Genomic DNA, 22,443 nt, shown 5'->3' on the forward strand with positions numbered 1-22,443 from the left:
CCGTATGCGATGGCAGAACTCTTTTGCCTCTCCACAATCCAGGCTATGTCTAGAGAACACCGTGTCATACTTCTCAATTAAACCGACAAGTTTGTCTTTCCAGAACTGTGAGACTGGACACTCCTCAACAGACAGGCCTTGAAGTCCAAGATTGCTCAGTGTCCTGTTGCCATTAACTACACTGCCACCAACTGAACTCTTGGCTGTAAGACTGCCATGTGAGCTGTCACATTGTACTTTTGCCACGTTCTGGTAAGCAGCTTGCTGCTTGACATCATCAAAATCCTCCAATGCAATACAAGGGTACACATCTGCCACTTTAGCATTTCGTCTCAGGGTAACTGGCGAAGTTGTTGGATTCACAATCTTCACAGGGAGCCATCCATCCCCCCACAGAGGCGTAACTACTCTCCCTACTAGTATGTGTCGATTCACACAACGAGACGTGCTGGGCTCGACAACAACAGTACTGCCCACAGAGAGTTTTGTCTTTGGGGGTAAGCGGCCCCACACCAGATGCTCACTCATGGTTTGGAGCGTTACTGCCCTCTTCAACTTAATGGTGCCCACTTTATCTGGGATGGAGTCTCCTCTCCGTCTCTCCAGATTTGATAGGAGACGCAGGAACTGGCTGTCCTCACACTGGCCAGAGGGACCTGGCGTACCCACCACCCGCCAGTACCTGTCATTTGATTTGAACTGCCTAATCAGAGACTTCAACACGTTAGTGCCAACAATGAGTTCATCAACCTGCCCATCTACAATAAGCACTGGGACTACATAACTGAAGCCATAAAGCTGTAGTTTCAAGTCACACATGCCCACTGGGCTAGTTTGCGTCCCACCACAACCCACCAGTATGATGTCTGAAGGAGCTAGAAAGTTCCCCTCTACCACTCCTGCCTCCCTCAACCGAGGTACAATATCTGCGCGCAGAGTAGTAGCCATGGACCCACTATCTAACATCCCCTTCAGCTCAACTTTATCCTGTACTAGCACGGTGGTGTAAAACAAACTGTCATTCTGAGAAATTCTCATTGTGTTCTGAAAAATTACTGTGTTGTTCTTGGGTACTGACTCACAAAAATAAGAATAAACAGATTGGATATCATCATCAGTGGAGGAAAAATTAGACTGCCTCACATCGCCCTCCTCAGAATGGAGGCTTTCTAGTTTTCCTGAGACCTGCCAGTCTGTCCACATACAGGGCTCTTTCGCTTCCCAGTCTCACTACAGTCAAAGCTCATGTGGCCAGGAGAGAAGCACTTGAAACACAGCTGGTGCATCTGACAGTGAGCTTTGGTCCAGTGATTAGTGCTTCCACAGACAGCGCACTCACGCTCACGTTTGGGGAACTGTTTACGGGGCCCTCTGTTCACAGACTGAGTATTGCTGACAAGAGCCTTCTCTAGCATACTCAAAACTTTCTCTAATGTCCCACCCTCAGATACAGATTGGGCCTGTTCTGGTTCACGGCCACATCGAGAAAAAGATGACACATTAGGTCTGCTCTCAGGATCCACTTCCTCCTGGGGGGAGTCGAAGACAGCAGCCACCTGCTGTGAAAGTTGTGTTCTACATGCTTTACGCTCCCTTAACAGTTCATCCAAACGCTCCTGTACCTCACTGGCTGTCCAGTCACGAAGGGGTTTGCATTTGAACACTTGGGCCAACTCTTTATCAGGACAGTTGCGTACAAACATGACTGCCAACTCTGAGCACTGATTGGGCAAGGTTCTACCCTCACTTACAAGGTACTGTTCAGCTGCCTCTGCAGCTTTGTTAAGCCTAATCCAGAAATCTAGTGAACCCTCATTAGCATATGGTCTCATTGAATAGAAATCAGCTAATGGCATACCTGAGTAGACAGTATCCCCAAAGTGTTGCTTGAGAACACTGAACACTGCCTTAACATCTGTGACAACAGGGTTGTTACGCATCCAGACTTTGGTCACATCCCGTGCCCTCCCCATGAGCCTAGACATCACCTCCCCAACATTCTCAGACCCAGTGTAACCCCTCTTCTCTAGGTAGACTCCCATTAGCTCCTCCCACTCCAGGACAGAGTACTTATCTGAGCCATCACCCCTGAAGAAAGGTGGAGCACTAACCTCTGACTTCACAACCAGATTCAGCTTGGACGCATCAATAAAAGTTGACCCACATTGTTCAGGCAGGGGAAACTGCTGGGATTGGTCAGGGGAATGGGCAGGAGAAAGACTTGAAGCCCCAGGCTGCAGTAAACTCGCTCTGATAGATTCTCCTATCTCTGAACCAATCTGCTTAATAAGGTCACTAAGCTGACTCGGTGTCCCATTATTACTGAGGACTGGGGACGATGGCACATCAAGCGACAGAGGTGGGATACCCTGGTCAGATGGAGTAAACAGCCTACCCCTCCCAGTGCTTGTAAACTCAGGACTAGCAGCCACTCTACTCCCAGGAGCTGACTGTACCAATGGTGTAAATGCATGGACACCCCTCCCTCTACCCACACTAACCACACCAAAATCCCCAGCATAACTCATCTTATGGACTTGAGAGTCTTCCATGGCTCAATAGAGAACTAAACTACAATGTAATTTACTGCATACAAATACAAAAAAAAATGCAATAAACAAATTCCCTCAAAACATGCAAATAAACACCAATACAATTATCTAGTGAATATGCTACATTCACCTTCACTATTTACAGTATACATTCACTTATAGCAAACCATCAACAAATGCGCATGCGCGGGTCGTGCATCTCCTCCACATGCACAGCTCCGGTGGTCAGCTTGAGCTAACCAGTCGGCAGGTCGCGGCACCAGTTTGTAGCGTGGTTCGTTCTGCGTTGTGTCATTTTAATTAGGACGCTGCCACACTTGACGGTCTGCTCGTTGAAATCTTTTTATTTGCCCTGCACACGAAGAGACAACACACATGTTACCCTTGGCGCAGTCACAGCTCTCGGGCACCTGCGCGAGCACATGGACACTCACTCAACCACTGTCACAAGTACTCACAAGTTACAACAGATACCCCAGTCAGTGAACTCTGTGAAACTTGTTAACATAAATTCCTACACTGTCCACACTATAACAAACTTATGGTTGCAAAACAGTACATTGTATAACCTTATGACAGTTGTATATTAAACAGTTTCGGAGCCAAGGACAACATACCTTGCTAGCCGAAGGTCAAGCAAAAGAGAACGATAAAGGGGTATGAAGATACAGATAACCCGCGATGGGCCAAACCAAAATATACAAAACTTTTACAATCACATGTATGTACAATATTGGTATGAAAAAGTGTTTGTACACCAAATAAAAACATTAGCTATGCAGCTGTAATTAAATAAAAAATTACACTGAATTATTATTATTATTATCAAATTATTAACATCCCCTCTTGACCTGGCCTATTTGAATTGGTCCTTGTGTGCAATTTGGTGCGTAATCTAGGGGAACAACATCACACTGCTACATAAGGATTCATGAATGATGTTGAAGGACTATATCACTTTACAGTATTGCTACAATAACTATCTGTGAATGTTGTTGAAATCTCATCCCTCTTGCAAATCAGTTGTATCTTTAGCTTGATATACCTTTGACTGTGAACATAGTAAAACACATTTGTTTTGTATCATCTAAGACAAGAAGATCTTACATTTAGCTTACACTTAAGAATGAAAGTCATTTTCCACAAATAGATGCTGTGTTATATCCTCTTTACAACAACAAAGTGTACAAAAGGTCCTCTCTTCAAGACTTTGTCAACCAGAGCTGTGTTCAGCTCCAGACAGGGTATCCCACTCACAGTTCATCCACTTCATCCCGTCAGAGGGAACTTCAACACAGGTGTTTGAGTAATCCTTTTTTTTTGTATTAATCATCGTATTAAGGCCAATCTGGACTGTGCAGACTTCATTGAGAGAGGAGAAACTAAATCAGAAATACAGTATCACATTGTCCTTGACCTTGTTCCATTTTCACTGCACTGCGGGGAGCTCTATCTTCTGGAGCAGTCAACCTGGAAAATATATCCACATCACAATGAAGTGAAAGTCAAGTTATACATCAACTGAAGCGAACTAAAGAGCACACATACAGACATGATAAATCAATTTCATGATTTGATAATAAGCCACTGCATTAACTGTTAAAAGGTATATGGTGCATATCAGTGGCGGTCGTGCCGTTTTAGATCAGGGAAGACATTCTTTTTATTTCTATTACAGCATATTGAATGACTGTCGTTCATTCCATTCACCCAGCTCAATGTAACATCGATAGGTTTAGGCTACTACATGATACTCAAATATTCCCTATAGCCATCATGAGGTTGCTATAACCTAGCCTACGAATAAAAGTTTACAATGTAGGTGCACACAGTTTAGCCATAGCCAGCTAGCTAACATAGCACCCCTCTCTGTTTGACACTGGTGTTTGAGTAGGCTAAACTAGCTAGCTGTATTCACTAGCTAAGTAAGTGCAAGTGAAAGTGAGGAAAGAAAATACTACGAAATATAGCTCTCTCTATCTCTTGCTTTTCCTTCGTTTTTGACAAAATAATTTTGTTAAAAACTGTTCACCTATTGTCTCTGAGTCAACTACTCACCACATTTTATGCACTGCAGTGCTAGCTAGCTGTAGGTTATGTTTTCAGTACCATATTCATTCTCTGATCCCTTGAATGGGTGGACATGTCAGTTTATGCTGCAAGAGCTCTGATAGGTTGGAGAACGTCTTCCGGAAGTTCTCATAATTACTGTGCAAATCTTTTGAAGGGGGTAAAAACCATGAGCCTCCTAAGTTTTGTATTGAGGTCAATATACAGAGGAGGACGGAAACTAGCTGTCCTCCGGCTACACCATGGTGCTACCCCAGAGAGTTCAGTGTTTTAATAAATTATTTCGTGACGTGAATATATTTAGTAAAGTTTTATCTAAAAATGATAACTTTTTTAATGTTCTACTATTAAACATTTTCTGAAATTCACTGAGGAGGATGGTCCTCCCCTTCTTCTGAGGAGCCTCCACTGGTGTGTATAGCATATGTCTAATTAATCACAACACAAACACTGTAGCATGCTTCAGCATTCTCAAATGTGAATTCAGTGGTCTATGTGTGGTTTTCTATACATTCCACTCAGCTAATACAAATCTAACCAAATACCATTTTAATTGTCATATGCTTCGTAAACAACAGGTGTAGACTAACAGTGAAATTCTTACTAACGGGCCCTTCCCAACAATTCAGAATACAATAAAACGATTAAAATATTAATACATAATAATAGAAAAAAGACATTAACACGAGGAATAAATAAAAAATGAGCAATGATAGCTTGGATATAAACATGGGATATCAGTTCCGAGTCAATGTGCAGGGGTACGAGGAAATTGAGGTAAATATGTACTAATAGGTAGGGGTAAAGTGACTAGGCAACATGATAGAGTGTGTAGGTGTGTGTGTTGCAAATGTGTGTCTGTGTGTACCTGTTATGTGTGAGTGAGTGTGTGTATGTGTTGAAGTGTCAGTGTAAGTACAGTACCAGTCAAAAATTTGGACACACCTACTAATTCCAGGACTATGTAAAGGTCTGCGTGTAGCTGGTGCAGAGGAGTCAGGCGCAGGACAGCAGAGATGAGTAATAAAAGTAACTTTACTCAAAATTACCAAATACATGTAGTAATACCAAGCCCACACAAAAGGACCGAAATACATAAAACAAACACACAACAAAAACCATGGGGAAAACAGAGGGTTAAATCATGAACATGTAATTGGGGAATTGAAACCAGGTGTGTAAAACAAAGACAAAACAAATGGAAAATGAAAAGTGGATCGGCGATGGCCAGAAGGCCGGTGACGTTGACCGCCGAACGCCGCCCGAAGAAGGAGAGGGACCGACTTCGGCGGAAGTCGTGACAGACTATGAAATAACACATATGGAATCATGTAGTAACCAAAAAAGTGTTAAACAAATCAAAACATATTTTTACATTTGAGATTCTTCAAATAGCCACCCTTTGCCTTGATGAAAGCTTTGCACACTCTTGGGTTTCTCTCAACCAGCTTCACCTGGAATGCTTTTCCAACAGTCTTGAAGGAGTTCCCATCTAGGCTGAGTACTTGTTGGCTGCTTTTCCTTCACTCTGAGGTTCGACTCATCCAAAACCATCTCAATTTGGCTGAGGTCGGGTGATTGTGGAGGCCAAATAATCTGATGCAGCACATTATCACTCTCCTTCTTGGTCAAATAGCCCTTACACAGCCTGGAGGTGTGTTGGATCACTGTCCTGTTGAAAAACAAATGCTAGTCCCACTATGCGCAAACCAGATGGGATGGTGTATCATTGCAGAATGCTGTGGTAGCCATGCTGGTTAAGTGTGCCTTCAATTCTAAATAAATCACTGACAGTGTCACCAGCAAAGCACCCCCACACCATCACACCTCCTCCTCCATGCTTCACGGTGGGAACCACACATGCGGAGATCATCCGTTCACCTACTCTGTGTCTCACAAAGACATGGTGGTCCAGGGAAAAAACACCTGTTCGACAGAACAAACCAAAACGCAACCCAAACAAATGACAGCTAACCAAACAATCCTGCACAATCCCAAGAGGGTAGGGCGAGATTAAATACCCCACTAATAACATAAACTAGAACCAGGTGAGCAACAAGACAGACAAAACAAAACGAAAAATAAAAGGGATCGGTGGCAGCTAGTAGACCGGCGACGACGACCGCCGAGCGCTGCCCGAACAGGGAGAGGAGCCACCTTCGGTGGAAGTCGTGACAATGTAAGGATTGGAGAGAAGGAGGAGTGTCTTAAGTGGGATATATACAGTTGACGTCGGAAGTTTACATACACCTTAGACAAATACATTTAAACTCAGTTTTTCACAATTCCTGACATTTAATCCAAGTAAAATTCCCTGTCTTAGGTCAGTTAGGATCACCACTTTATTTTAAGAATGTGAAATGTCAGAATAATAGTAGAGAGAATTGTTTATTTCAGCCTTTATTTCTTTCATCACATTCTCAGAGGGTCAGACGTTTACATACACTCAATTAGTATTTGGTAGCATTGCCTTTAAATTGATTCACTTTGGTCAAATGTTTCAGGTAGCCTTCCACAAGCTTCCCACAATAATATTCCTTCTGACAGAGCTGGTGTAACTGAGTCAGGTTTGTAGGCCTCCTTGTTCGCACATGCTTTTTCAGGTCTGTCCACAATTTTTCTATAGGATTGAGGTCAGGGCTTTGTGATGGCCACTCCAATACCTTGACTTTGTTGTCCTTAAACCATTTTGCCACAACTTTGGAAGTATACTTGGGGTCATTGTCCATTTGGAAGACCCATTTGCGACCAAGCTTCAACTTCCTGACTGATGTCTTGAGATGTTGCTTCAATACAACGACATAATTTTCTTTAATCATGAGGCACCCCCACAACATGATGCTGCCACCCCCGTGCTTCATGGTTGGAATGTTCTCCTTCGGCTTGCAAGCCTCCCCCTTTTTCCTCCAAACATAACGATGGTCATTATGGCCAAACAGTTATATTTTTGTTTCGTCAGACCAGAGGACATTTCTCCAAAAAGTATGATCTTTGTCCCCATGTGCAGTTGCAAACCATAGTCTGGCTTTTTTATGGCGGTTTTGGAGCAGTGGCTTCTTCCTCACTGAGCGGCCTTTCAGGTACGTCGATTTAGGACTTGTTTTACTGTGGATATAGATACTTTTGTACCTGTTTCCTCCAGCATCTTCACAAGGTCCTTTGCTGTTGTTCTGGGATTGATTTGCACTTTTCGCACCAAAGTACGTTCATCTCTAGGAGACAGAACGTGTCTCCTTCCTGAACGGTGTGACGGCTGTGTGGTCCCATGGTGTTTATACTTGCCTACTATTGTTTGTACAGGTGAACGTGGTACCTTCAGGCGTTTGGAAATTGCTCCCAAGTATGAACCAGACTTGTGGAGGTCTACATTTTTTGGCTGATTTCTTTTGATTTTCCAATGATGTCAAGCAATGAGGCACTGAGTTTGAAGGTCGGCCTTGAAATACATCCACAGGTACACCTCCAATTGACTCAAATGATGTCACTTAGCCTATCAGAAGCTTCTAAAGCCATGACATCATTTTCTGGAATTTTCCAAGCTGTTTAAAGGCACAGTCAACTTAGTGTATGTAAACTTCCGACCCACTGGAATTGTGATACAGTGAATTATAAGTGAAATAATCTGTCTGTAAAAAATTGTTGGAAAAATGTATTGTGTCATGCACAAAGTAGATGTCTTAACCAACTTGCCAAAACGATAGTTTGTTAACAAGAAATGTGTGGAGGGGTTGAAAAACGAGTTTTATTGACTCCAACCTAAGTGTATGTAAACTTCCGACTTTAACTGTATATCTGGTTGGGAGAAATGTTGGGTTGTCTGAATTACAGCTGTACAGAACCTTTGGGAAGAATTAAATTTGGTTAAAGCTTTTCTAGCATCCGTGAGTTATTTACTCTGAAAAATAAGAACCTAACACCTGCAATCCATGGCTTCTGGTTGGGATATGTACGTGCTGTCACTGTGGGGATGATCATCAATGCACTTATTAATGAAGCCGGTGACTGATGTGGTAAACTCCTCAATGTTATTGGTTGAATCCTGGAATATATTCCAGTCTGTGCTAACGAAACAACATCCGTATTGAGCGTGTCACTGGTATTTCCTCTTTGAGTTTTTGCTTGTAAGCAGGAATCAGGAGGATATATACTGAACAAAAATATAAACGCAACATGTTTCAACACAACATGTAAAGTGTCAGTCGCATGTTTCAAATAAAAGTAGCTTATTAAACAGCATTATCATCACACAGGTGCTGTGCTGGGGACAAGAAAATGCCACTCTAAAATGTGCAGTTTTGTCACACAACACAATGCCACAGATGTCTCAAAGATTGAGGGAGCATGCAATTGGCGTGCTGACTGCAGGAATGTGCACCAGAGCTGTTGTCAGAGAATTTAGCCCTTACACAGCCTGGAGGTGTGTTGGGTCAGAGATGACAGAGAACTTTACTGATGTCAACTATACTGAACAAAAGTATAAATGCAACATGCATCATTTTCAAAGATTTTACTGAGTTACTGTTGATCAGTCAATTGAAATAAATTCATTAGGCACTATTGATTTCACATGACTGGGCAGTTATGTCTGTTGCCTGCAGACATAAAAACTCCTCAGCACCACCCCCCACCCTCAGGCGATCCCACAGGTCAAGAAGCCGAATGTGGAGGTCCTGTGCGGTTGGTCTGCGGTTGTGAGGCTGGTTGGGTGTACTGCGAACAATTCATTCTTTGATTTATGACATTATTTTGTTGCCAAAGTTTTATTTAGTCTTCTAGGGCAAAATATTATGACAGAACAGAAGATGCATGTATCTAATTATAGAATTATAGACAAGTTGACGAACAAATAGCTGCATGTGTGTTGTGTATGTTGGGGTGTCAGTGTAAGTATGTGTGATTGTGTGGGTAGAATCCAGTGTGTGTGTGTGTACATAGAATCAATGCAAGAGAGTTAGTGTAAAAAAGGGTCAATGCAGGTAGTCCGGGAAGCCATTTGATTAGCTATTAGGCAGCTTTGCTTAGCAGTCTTTGGGCTTGGGGATAGAAGCTGTTCAGGGTCCTGTTGCTTCCAGACGTGGTGTACTGGTACCACTTAGCGTGCGGTAGCAGAGACAACAGTCTATGGCTTGGGTGGCTGGAGTCTTAAACATTTTTGGGCCTTCCTCTGATACCGCCTGGTATAGAGGTCCTGGATGGCAGGGAGCTCGGCCCCAGTGATGTACTGGACCATACTCACCGCCCTCTGTAGCGCCTTCCAGTCTGGTGCCTTGCAGTTGCCATACCAAGCGGTGATGCAGCCAGTCAAGATGCACTCAATGTTTCAGTTGTAGAACATTTTGAGGATCTGTGGGCCTATGCCAAATCTTTTTTGCCTCCCGAAGGGGAAGAGGCACTGTCTTGCCCTCTTCACAACTGTGCGGGAGTGTGTGGACCATGTTAATTCCTTAGTGATGTGGACACCGAGGAACTTGAAGCTCTCAACCCACTCCACTACAGCCCCATCTATGTGGATGGGGCCATGCTCGCGCCTCTGTTTGCTGTAGTCCACGATCAGCTCCTTTGTCTTGCTGACACAAAGGGAGAGGTTGTTGTCTTGGCACCACACTGGCAGGTCTCTGACCTCCTCTCTTTGGGCCATGACCAGCCTTTTCAAAGCATTTCATGGCTGCAGATGTCAGTACTACGGGTCAATAGTAATTTAGGCAGGTTACCTTGGCGTTCTTGAGGAAGGGGATTATGGTGGTCTGCTTGAAACAGGTTTCTATTACAGACCGGGTCAGGGATAGGTTGAAAATGTCAGTGAAGACACTTTCCAGCTGGTCAACATATGCTATGAGTATTCATCCTGGTATTCTATCGAATGTTAACCTGTTTAAAGGACAAAGGACTTACCTACATTGGCTACGGAGAATGAGATCACACAGTCGTCTGGAACAGCTAGTGCTCTTATGGATGGTTCAGTGTTTCTTGCCTTTAACCTCTCTTGGGTACGTGAGACGTACCCTCTTTAACAGCCTGTGAAACTGCTGGGCGCCAAATTCAAATACAGAAATACTCATTATAAAAATTCAGAAAACAAAACATATTTTACATAGGTTTAAAGATTAACTTCTTGTGAATCCAACCACGGTGTCAGATTTAAACAATGCTTTACGGCGAAAGCATACCTTATGATTATTTGAGAACACAGCCCAGCAGACAAATCATTACAAACAGTAACCAGCCAAGTAGAAGAGTTACACAAGTCAGAAATAGAGATAAAATTAATCCCTTACCTTTGATGATCTTCATATGGTTGCACTCAGCAGACATTCATTTACTCAATAAATGTTCCTTTTGTTCGATAAAGTCTCTTTATATCCAAAAACCTCAGTTTTGTTAGCGCGTTTTCTTCAGTAATCCACAGGCTCAAACTCAGTCAAAACACACAGACAAAAAATCCAAATTGCATCCGTAAAGTTCATAGAAACATGTCAAACGATGTTTATATTCAATCCTCAGGTTGTTTTTAGCCTAAATAATCAATAATATTTCAACCGGACAATAACGTCGTCAATATAAAATGTAAACAAGAAAGGCACTCTCTCGGTCTCGCGCATGAAAAAGCTCTGTGACCCTTTAGGATCCACTCATTCAGACTGCTCTTACTTCCTCATTTTTCAGAATACAAGCCTGAAACAATTTCTAAAGACTGTTGACATCTAGTGGAAGGCATAGGACCTGCAATTTGAGTCCTAAGTCAATGGATACTGTAATGGCATTGAATAGAAAACTACAAAACCAAAAAGAAAACTACTTCCCGAATGGATTTTTCTCAGGTTTTTGCCTGCCAAATCAGTTCTGTTATACTCACAGACACTATTTTAACAGTTTTGGAAACCTTAGAGTGTTTTCTATCCAAATCCACCAGTTATATGCATATCATATCTTCTGGGCCCGAGAAGCAGGCAGTTTAATTTGGGCATGCTTTTCATCCAAAATTCCGAATGCTGCCCCCTACCCTAGAGAAGTTAAGCAAGCATAAAAGACATTTAGCTCATCTGGTAGGTTCATGTGTCTGGGCAGCTCATGACTGGGTTTCCCTTTCTAATCCGTGATAGTTTGCGAGCCCTGCCCCATCTGTCGAGCGTCAGATCTGGCATAGTAGGATTCGATCTTAGTCCTATATTGAAGCTTTACCTGTTTGATGGCTCGTCGGAGGTCATAGCAGGATTTCTTATAAGCCTTTAGCTCAGTGTGAATGTTGCTTGTAATCCATTATTTCTGGTTGGGATATGTACGGTCACTGTGGGGATGACGTCATCGACAAACTTATTAATGAACCTGTTGACTGATGTGGTAAATTCCCCAACGTTATCGTATGAATCCCGGAACATATTCCAGTCTGTGCTAGCGAAATAGTCCTATAGGTTAGCATCAGCTTCACGGACAAATCTGGGTTTAATGGATGCCAGGAAAACTCTACCTGCCCATTGCATAGTGACAAATGTACAGTTTGGTGGAGGAGGAAAAATGGCCGGGGGCTGTTTTTCATGGTTCGGGCTACACCCCTTAGTTTAAGTGAAGGGAAATCTTTACGCTTCAGCATAAAATTACATTCTAGACGATTCTGTGCTTCCAACTTTATGGCAACAGTTTGGTGAAGGCCTTGTGGACTGTAGTATACTGTAGTATTTACTGGACTGTTTTTCAGACATTGTATTATTTACTGTACTGTTTTGTTTTATTATCTTTGACATATAGAGCCTTCGGAAAGTATTCAGACCCCTTGACTTTTTCCACATTTTGTTACATTACAGCCTTACTCTAAATTGATTAAAATATTATTTTCCCTCATCAATCTACACACAATACCCCATAATGAGAAAGCAAAAACAGGTTTTTAGAAATGTTTGCAAATTTATGAAAAAAACAACAACTGAAATATCACATTTAAATACAGTATTCAGACCGTTTACTCAGTACTCAGTACCTTTGGCAGCGATTACAGCCTTCTTGGGTATGATGCTACAAACTTGGCACACCTGTATTTGGGGAGTTTCTCCCATTCTGTAGATCCTCTCAAGCTCTGTCAGGTTGGATGGGGAGCATTGCTGCACAGCTATTTTCAGGTTTCTCCAAAGCCACTCCTGCGTTGTCTTGGCTGTGTGCTTAAGGTCGCTGTCCTGTTGGAAGGTGAACCTTCGCCCCAATCTGAGGTTCTGAGCGCTCTGGAGCAGGTTTTCATGAAGGATCTCTCTGTACTTTGCTCCGTTCATCTTTTCCTCGATCCTGACTAGTCTCCCAGTCCCTGCCGCTGAAAAACCTCCCCACAGCATGATGCTGCCACCACCATGCTTCACCGTAGGCATGGTGCCAGGTTTCCTCCAGATCTGACGCTTGGCATTGTGAGAGCAAAATTGCAAGATTATGTTATAATACTTTTATTTCATGAAATGGTTGTTTTATTCAACAGAATAAAGGGTTCTTATAACTCTATTTTGTCTGTGTGAACTGAAAGTGGGCCTCTGGGAGATAACACTGACAGAAGATTTACGATGTCTTTGGAGATACCGCATTCCAGAGCATGAGTTAATGTTTCTGTTCTATAAGGTACCAGGGAGCGATGACTCCAGGACTAGATATTGGTCTCTACACAATGAGATACTGTCTGCTGTGGATTAGAAGTATCTTTCATACAAAATTTAACCTTGTGACACATTTCATACATCTGTTGTTTGTCATGAACATCCAGGAGGATGGACTAAGCTATAAAATGCTGTGGCTCAAACCAGCTGGTTGAGTTCTCAGTGATCACTTCCAGGGGAGATTACCAACCAGCTCCATTACTGCACTAATTAAATAGTAAAGTTTGATTGTTTTGAAGAAATCTAAAAGTCTCTCCTTTTGATTACAATAATTCCACCACAGCATTCAGGCCAAAGAGTTCAATCTTGGTTTCGTAAGACCAGAGAATCTTGTTTCTCATGGTCTGAGTGTCTTTAGGTGCCTTTTGGCAAACTCCAAGCGGGCTGTCATGTGCCTTTTACTGAGGAGTGGCTTCCGTCTGGCCACTCTAACCTAAAGGCCTGACTGGTGGAGAGGCTGCAGAGATGGTTGTCCTTCTGGAAGGTTGTCTCATCTCCACAGAGGAACTCTAAAGCTCTGTCAGAGTGAACATCGGGTTCTTGGTCACTTCCCTGACCAAGGCCCTTCTCCCCCGATTTCTCAGTTTGGCTGGGCGGCCAGCTCTAGGAAGAGTCTTTCTTGGTGGTTCCAAACTTCTTCCATTTAAGAATGATGGAGGCCACTGTGTTCTTGGGGACCGTCAATGCTGCAGACATTTTTTGGTACCCTTCCCCAGATCTGTGCCTCGACACAATCCTATGTTGGAGCTCTACGGACAAATCCTTCGACCTCATGGCTTGTTTTTCGCTCTGACATGCACTGTCAACTGTGGGACCCTATATAGACAGGTGTGTGCCTTTCCAAATCATGTCCAATCAATTTAATTTACCACAGGTGGACTCCAATCAAGTTGTGGAAACATCTCAAGGATGATCACTGGAAACAGGATGCACCTGAGCTCAATATCGAGTCTCATAGCAAAGGGTCTGAACACATACGTAAATAAGGTGTCTGTTTTAATTGCTAATACCTTCGTAAAAATGTTACCATTTTTTATTTGTCATTATGGGGTATTGTGTGTACATTGCTGAGGGAAAACATGTATTTTATACATTTTAGAACAAGGCTGTAACGTAACAAAATGTGGAAAAAGTCAACGGGTCTGAATACTTTCCGAAGGCACTGTAGAAGTGGAGGCTTTCTGCTTCAGGAAACCTACAGTAGAAATAAACTCGGCAAATAAAGAAATGTCCTCTCACTGTCAACTGCGTTTATTTTCAGCAACCTCCACAGACATGTGACTAACAGAAATGGAATAATGTGTCCCTGAACAAAGGGGGATCAAAATCAAAAGTAACAGTATCTGGTGTGGCCACCTGCTGCATTAAGTACTGCAGTGCATCTCCTCATGGACTGCCCCCGATTTACCAGTTCTTGCTGTGAGATGTTACCCCACTCTTCCACCAAGGCACCTGCAAGTTCCCATACATTTCTGGGGGGAATGGCCCTAGCCCTCACCCTCCGATCCAACAGGTCCCAGACGTGCTCAATGGGATTGAGATCCGGGCTCTTCGCTGGCCATGGCAGAACACTGACATTCCTGCCTGCATTGACAACAAGCTCAGTCTGATGATGCTGTGACACGCCGCCCCAGACCATGACAGACCCTCCACCTCCAAATCGATCCCGCTCCAGAGTACAGGCCTCGGTGTAACGCTCATTCCTTCGATGATAAACGCGAATCCGAGCATCACCCCTGATGAGACAAAACCACGACTCATCAGTGAGAGCACTTTTTGCCAGTCCTGTCTGGTCCAGCGACGATGGGTTTGTGCCCATAGGCAACGTTGTTGCCGGTGATGTCTGGTGAGGACCTGCCTTACAACAGGCCTACAAGCCCTCAGTCCAGCCTCTCTCAGCCTATTGCGGACAGTCTGAGCACTGATGGAGGGATTGTGCGTTCCTGGTGTAACTCAGGCAGTTGTTGTTGCCATCCTGTACCTGTCCCGCAGGTGTGATGTTCGATGTACCGATCATGTGCAGGTGTTGTTACACGTGGTCTGCCACTGCGAGGACGATCAGCTGTCCATCCTGTCTCCCTGTAGCGCTGTCTTAGGCGTCTCACAGTACAGACATTGCAATTTATTGCCCTGGCCACATCTGCAGTCCTCATGCCTCCTTGCAGCATGCCTAAGGCACGTTCATGCAGATGAGCAGGGACCCTGGGCATCTTTCTTTTTGTGTTTTTCAGAGTCAGTAGAAAGGCCTCTTTAGTTGTTAAAGGAATTTCGATTCCTGTTTATTAACCAATTCAATTAAAACACTCTGCCCGTAAATAAGAATTTGTAAGATAATTATCAGCATAAAATGGACAGATACCAGTCTTAAAATCAATCAATCAATTGCGTTTATTCTCGAGAGTACTGAATCATAGTACAATTTACATCAGGTTATATAATAAAGATGATGTCATAGGTTTTAATGTCCAACCCCCTCTCAGATACAATGGCAATACAGTTTGAGTTCTCATTACTGTCTGCCACCTGTTAAACTATCTACAACCAACCCAAGGTCTTTCCCCTCCCTGGGTGGAGACATCATTCTAGCCTGTCTGAAGATAAACCCATTCTTTCTAACAAGGAACACATAACATTCAACATTTATGAGTTATAATTCTAAGTCAAATGTATACATATTTTTGTCATTAAACACAAAAATCCCGTAACATTAGTGTCCTAAGTTTTCATAACTATGACCTTAATTGCCTACCGTCTGTAAGCTGTTAGTGTCTTAATGACCGTTCCACGGGTGCATGTTCATTAATTGTTTATGGTTCATTGAACAAGCATGGAAAACAGTGTTTAAACCCTTTACAATTAAGATGTGTGAAGTTATTTGTATTTTTACGAATTATCTTTGAAAGACAGGGTCCTGGAAAAGGGATGTCTCTTTTTTTGCTGAGTTTAGTAAAGAGCACTTTTTCTATAATCTAGATAGGTAGGACTGGGGTTTGAATATATTGTTTTGCATGTCTGCTCTTTTCTATAAACGGTAGGGAACACAATATATGATCTATACTTGACATGTTGGTTTCTCTCTTATGGGTGGAGCAAATTGAGATATGGGGCAGGGGAATGGGCAGTATATATACAAATGAAATACTGTAGTTAAAAAAGTTAAAGTGTAGCGTTTTTGCAGACATTGCTGTATAATTGACTACAGTGCTTTTGTAGTAAGTACTCTAGTATTTACTATAGTATTCTACAGTATACTACATCATTCTATATTAGGTACTACACATGATTGAGGGATACTACAGTGTGTAGTATAGTATTCTACAGTATACTACCGTTTAATAGAATTCTATAGGAAGTATTGTAGTCTTCTATAGCAAACTGTAGTATTTTTTTATGTGGGTCTCTTGGTAAAAAGTATGGTCTGCAGCTTATCATGAGGTATTCTAACTCAGGCGAGCAAAAACTTGAGACTTCCATAACATTAGAGGTTGTGAACCAGCTGTTGTTAACAGAGACACTACCCATCCTCCCGTCATCTTAACCGGGTCTGCTGTCCGGTCTTGACGATGAAAAACCAGCGAGATGTATATTGTCCATGTCCTCGTTCAGCCACGACTCTGAGAAATATAGGATATTACAGTTTTTCAGGTCCCGTTGACAGGAGACTCGAAATGAGCTCATCCAGTTTGTTATCCAGTGACTGTACATTTGCCAACAGAAAAGGGGAGGGATGTTACTGTTAGTTTCAGTTTGTGTTACATGACTTATGGCCTATTGCGCCTTTGTTTGGTCCTGCTCATTTTACTAGATGCTCATTGATCTTGATCGATCTTGAATAATCATTGATCATTTTACTCTAGCGTCTCATTGATGTCAAATCCTGAGGTCAAGGCAATTGGTGAAAGATCATTCATCCTCATTCATCATCTTGGAGAAGGATGAAGGAACATTACATATTTATGCCATATGATCATCAATTAATGTTTTTGAATGTTTAGCTGTTTTTTGTTGATCGAACCACATTGTGTGTGTGTGTGTGTGTGCATCCAATCCACTGTGCACCCATTCAGTCATTACAGACCCCTGACCAGAAGCAGACCTTTTCCCTATGAATGGATAGCTAACAAGATGGGAAACACCACCCTCCTGGAGCTAATGCCATATCGTGTACACATCCATATAATCCTTTCAGATCTAAAATAATTGTCTAGGGGTGGGAACAGACAGGGTGCGAGTCTCAAACCAACCCCTTGCTCCATTGGCACCACCCCTAGATTAGAACATATCCACCACTGCTCACTGATAGGCTAAGTATTGACAAGTGGCAGAAGCTAGGGATTGGCTTGAACAGAGATTCTGAGCCACCCTTTGTTTCAGTACCCATGACCACGTCAATGCCCATCTAGATATTTGGTTATATTTTAGGAGAAAAAGTGTGGCTACTGTTTTGGTAAGTGGCAGGACAGGTATATAATCTGGATACACGCAACACTGTTCAGTTAGAGCAGAACGAGGTGATGACTAAAGGAGGGAGGGTAGTGAAGTTTGAGGATGTGATGTTTAACAAGTTATAAGGTTATGGAGTGTTTGTGAAATAGATGATTTGACTGCTTCTCCAGAGGGTGGGCCACTCCCCTTACATCCTTCATTGGAAAAGTCTGACATGTTTATGGAGAGGGAATATATTTGGGAGACGGGATTAACGAATGGAATAATTCTAAATGTCCAGTAAAACTATAATAGACGTATCTAACAGTGACAATTCCCCACTACAGTAGACCCAATTTTAAAAAATGTAATCAACAATAAATGTTCTTGCACTGGTAAGAAGGAAACCTTGGAGTGAGTTAAGGTTGAGTAAGGATTTAGGGATGATCTTGAAAGTACTATCACTTCTCCTAATGCTACATGTTACAGTATGACTACAATTTTGCACACCTGGTTAGGTGCAAGTTCACAGAGGCAATTAGAGTCAAAAAAGTAATCGGTTCTGGGAATCTTATTCCTCTTGTAAATCAGTTGCATCTTTAGCACTGTATCATACATTTGACTTTGTACATCAGGGCTCTCCAACCCTGTTCCAGGAGAGCTACCTTCCTGTAGATTTTCGCTCCAACCCTTTTCTAGCACACCCGATTCTACTAATTAGCTAGTTGATAAGCTGAAATCCGGTTAGTTACAACTGGGGTTGGAGTGAAAACCTACAGAAGGGTAGCTCTCCAGGAACAGGGTTGGAGAGCCCTGGTGTAAATAGTAAAAAGCATTTGTTTTGTATCATTTATGACAAGAAGCTGTTCATTATTTCTTACTCTTAAGAATCTTAAGTCACTTTTCACAAATAGATATCCTCTTTACAACTAGCCTGGCTGACGCAACTCACGTGACTACACAGCGAAGAGCTGTGACCAAGAGCTGTCAGCCAGACTACTTTACAATAGTGTAAAAAAAATTCCTCTTGCAAGACTGTCAACCAGAGCCATGTTCAACTACAGAAAGGGTAACCCACACAGTTCATCCAGTCAGAAGGAACTTCACAGGTGTTTGACTAATCTTTGTTTATTAATCATTGTATAAGGCCACTCTGGACTGTGCAGACTTCATTGAGAGGAATTAAAATCAGAAATACAGTATCACATTGTCCTTGTTACATTTTCAATGCCCTGCGGTGAGCTCCATCTTCAGGCGCAGTCATCTTGGACAGCATATCCACATCATAATGGAGTGAAAGTCAAGCTATACATCAACTGAAACAAACTGCAGAGCACAAATAGACATGATAATACAATTGCATGATATATAATAAACCACTACATTAAGTGTTAAAAAGGTACATATAAAATACGTCTTACGAATCACTACACAAGCATACACTTTAGCATGCTTCTAGAAACTCAAATGTGAATTCATGTGATAGTGGTCTGTGGTTTTCTGTACATTTCACTCATCTAATACAGGGTCTGTGTATCATGCATAATCAGGCTTCATATGGAGTAGAAAAGGTAAAGACATAGCCTACATAGTGAAGCAGGTCATCCAAGAGATTCCTAGATCAGATAGTAGCACACACAAAAACCTCAGCATACCTGGAGTAAGTGGAATCGCATCTATTCCCATGTCAGCATGAAACCACCAGCACAACTATCAGGCGTACAATGCCTTCTCTCGAAGCCATCTTTGGTTTCAGCCAAGAGGCCTGAGTCCTCTATGTGACGCACACACAGAGGTTCAATTCCCAGTAGGGATCTAGTGTAAACAATCATATTCGTCAGGGGGTCCAGACAGCATGCAAAGAGGAAAGTCAGGGGACAAGCCATGCAGTGAGGAGGACATTGCACTGGGGAATTCTAGGGGTGACAGATTTTAGATAGCACAAAATAAAAAATGTAAAATGTTGAAAGAATGGCTAGTGGGGAAATGCTGTAAATGCTAACCCAGTATACCTATATAAATCTTTAAATCAGTGATTCAGCAGAATCAGTACAACCAATGAGCGTACTACACAGTAAACTGGCACTAGTTTCCACGTCACTTACCAGTGTCTGATTCCTAATATAGACCTAATTAATTATAGTGGTTTCTGGTCATCCATGGACAAAGTTCCTGGTTTTCAGCTCTCTTGGTTTTCAAAGATTTCAGCCAATTTAGAGTATGGAGATAGTCAGAGACTTGGGATCTATGGAGAGCCCACTAGGACTTCAATCCCTCAGTTTTAAGCTACATTGACAAATCATAGGAAACCAACATAAAAGCTCCATAAGGTAACAAACAATAAGATAAAACACAATGACAAACCACCATTCTGATGTGAATATAGCCAGCCCACCTGAAGGCAGTGCATTGATCATGTCACCTGCACCTATTCTATTTGACAAGGCAAAATGCAACCCCACGTCAATGCAATCTAGAGATTGAAGGAGATAACTGGAGAAAAGACACATTCTGATTGTAGTGATAAAACCCAACCATACCAAAAAGCTGTGCCAGAACTGTGAACCTACTGTGAGAAAATCGTTCAATAATCAGCCTGGATATTCAGGGCCTGTTTTGTGCATGTCCATCAGACTAGGTTTTCTGATATAAGATCATTGTTGCCTTTATCATAATGAATTTGATATGAACACGGAGGACCTGATCCTAGATCAGTACTCCTACTCAGATGCTTTATGAAGACGGGCCCAGGGGGTGACTACCACGCTAATTGCAAACAGCACTTACCCATGTCAATATTCAGGGTAGCAGCTTCACTCCGTATAATATTAAACTGTAAAATCAGTTACATATGGGTCGTTCTGAAATTAGTGCCTTTTGCGTCCCTTTGATATATTAAGTAGAAATTAAATATTAAAAGCCTGTTCTTTAAATGAAGTGCCCTTTAATACTGACCACATGGAAAATTTAATAAATCTCATTTAATAAAGACTTTTTAAACTGCCAAAATTCAGAATTTGGCATATCCCTCTAAGCATACTGTGACTTCGAGGAAGATTTTAACCCACTTAACCTCACCATTATTTGAAAGCCCTAGTTATTTTGTTGCTTTGACAAAGTAATTTCTGAAGACTTAATTATTTAATGTGATTAGTGATTCATTTTAAAGGACAAAAAAGTGAACTGAACTCTCATTTTAATATGGTGAAATTCCTCTTTAAATATTTCTTTCAAAAGAAAGATTGAACATATAATAGTCAAATCATAGTGTACAAGCAGGTGAGCTGGTTCTACTCTTTTTGGCTATTGTCTGGTGTTTTCTGATGGAAAAAAGAGCAGGTCGAACATAACATGTCTACCCTGTTACCCATAAATAGACAGGCTAGAAATGTTTGAAAAATTTAATTTGCACACAACAAGCTTCCATTCCCTGTGTCACAAGGGGATTTATGGCCGACTTAACCCGGTTACGGTCAACCCTGTTACTTTATTTGGCACCTACTATGGTCATTTCTTTAATTTGACCACGAGATGGGAAACCGTGTTTTGAACATGTGCTCTTTATGGCAGAATGTTAAAATTGGGTAAAATCAAGTTCTCACCAAGTTACACTACTCAAAAGCCACCTTATCAGCAGAAAGACCCATATGCTATTGCAATATCAGTAGCATAAAATGGTTTTTCATTTGTCTATTCTATCCCCTAATCTTGCTATCACTAGAAACCGGTTCCATTCATAACTCTCGACCTGAAATTCTACTAAAAGGACAAATAGAACAAGACAGGTTTTTCTAAGGCAACGGGGGTTTTCGGCAGCGATATAAACTCATAGAGTCAGTCTTTTTTTCTCTCCTCTACCATAAGTCCCTTTCATAGAGTCAGTCAGTGGAGTGGTGATACATAGCTGGAGAAGCTCGAGATTCACAACTAGGGTGGAGAATGCGACAGTAAATCATTTAGACAGACAAAGCCTCGGCCCACAGATTCTATCTAGGCAGTGGAGAGCATTGGTCTTCGGTTCGGTCTCTGCTATGCTATTGTTAAAGTCTCAGTTGATAATGATGATCAGACCAGAGGAAGGAACAGAAGGAAAAGGCATGTGCGTATAATGGCCTCTAGTCCAATAGGGGGAGCCACCCACCTCTCCCCACTGTAGGCGTTGATATGAGGTGTGAAGGCAAAGAAAGGAGCGATTTTAGTGTCCAGGGCCCCCTCTCACATCCCAGCTCCCAGGCATAAGTTAGGAGGGGAGAGTCGGTGGTGGATGGGAGTGGAGTGGGTAAAGGTGGTCCAAGTCAGTGGTTCGTGGGTTGGTTCTGTTTTTGTTCCTGTTGGAGCTTGGCTGGAGGTTTGGTGGGGGCTTCGACTGGCGGCTTTGCTGGGGCTTTGGCAGGGATCTTGGGGGACGGCGCCGTGGCATGCAGGCCGGCCTCGGTGCCAATGTGCACAGTGATGTTGGTGTAGAGGGGGAAGTGGTCACGTGACAGCACCTCGTAGTCCACAGTGTTCATGCCGTCCAGCTTCCACGTCTGACGCGTCTTGGCCAGCATGTTGAACCTAGGGGGAGGCAGGGAGAGGGGATTTTAGTGATGGACTGTGGGTTTATTCAACAGACCTAGGTCTTATTCGATAGAGGGCAACATTCAGAGGTAGCAGATGGAAATAAAAAAAATGTACAGATACAATGTGCTGCCTATTTGAAAGAATCTGAACGTGTCACCCTACTGAATGGACCCCAGCCATACACAAACATGTGTCAGTCCTGTACC

General features: G+C 42.4%; 1 protein-coding gene across 1 annotated transcript in view; it reads right to left on the bottom strand.

Annotated features, from left to right (window-relative positions):
- Positions 1–18,784: 18,784 nt before the first annotated feature.
- Positions 18,785–22,443, bottom strand: part of LOC120030877 (beta-1,4-galactosyltransferase 3-like) — a 30,348-nt gene continuing 26,689 nt past the window's right edge. Inside the window, exon 7 of the mRNA XM_038976374.1 lies at positions 18,785–22,231. Within this exon, the coding sequence (XP_038832302.1) occupies positions 21,970–22,231 (262 nt within the window). The 3' untranslated portion in view covers positions 18,785–21,969. The remainder of the gene's footprint in view (positions 22,232–22,443) is intronic.

Source organism: Salvelinus namaycush, chromosome 37 (genome assembly GCF_016432855.1).
Source record: "Salvelinus namaycush isolate Seneca chromosome 37, SaNama_1.0, whole genome shotgun sequence".
Classification (NCBI taxonomy): domain Eukaryota; kingdom Metazoa; phylum Chordata; class Actinopteri; order Salmoniformes; family Salmonidae; genus Salvelinus; species Salvelinus namaycush.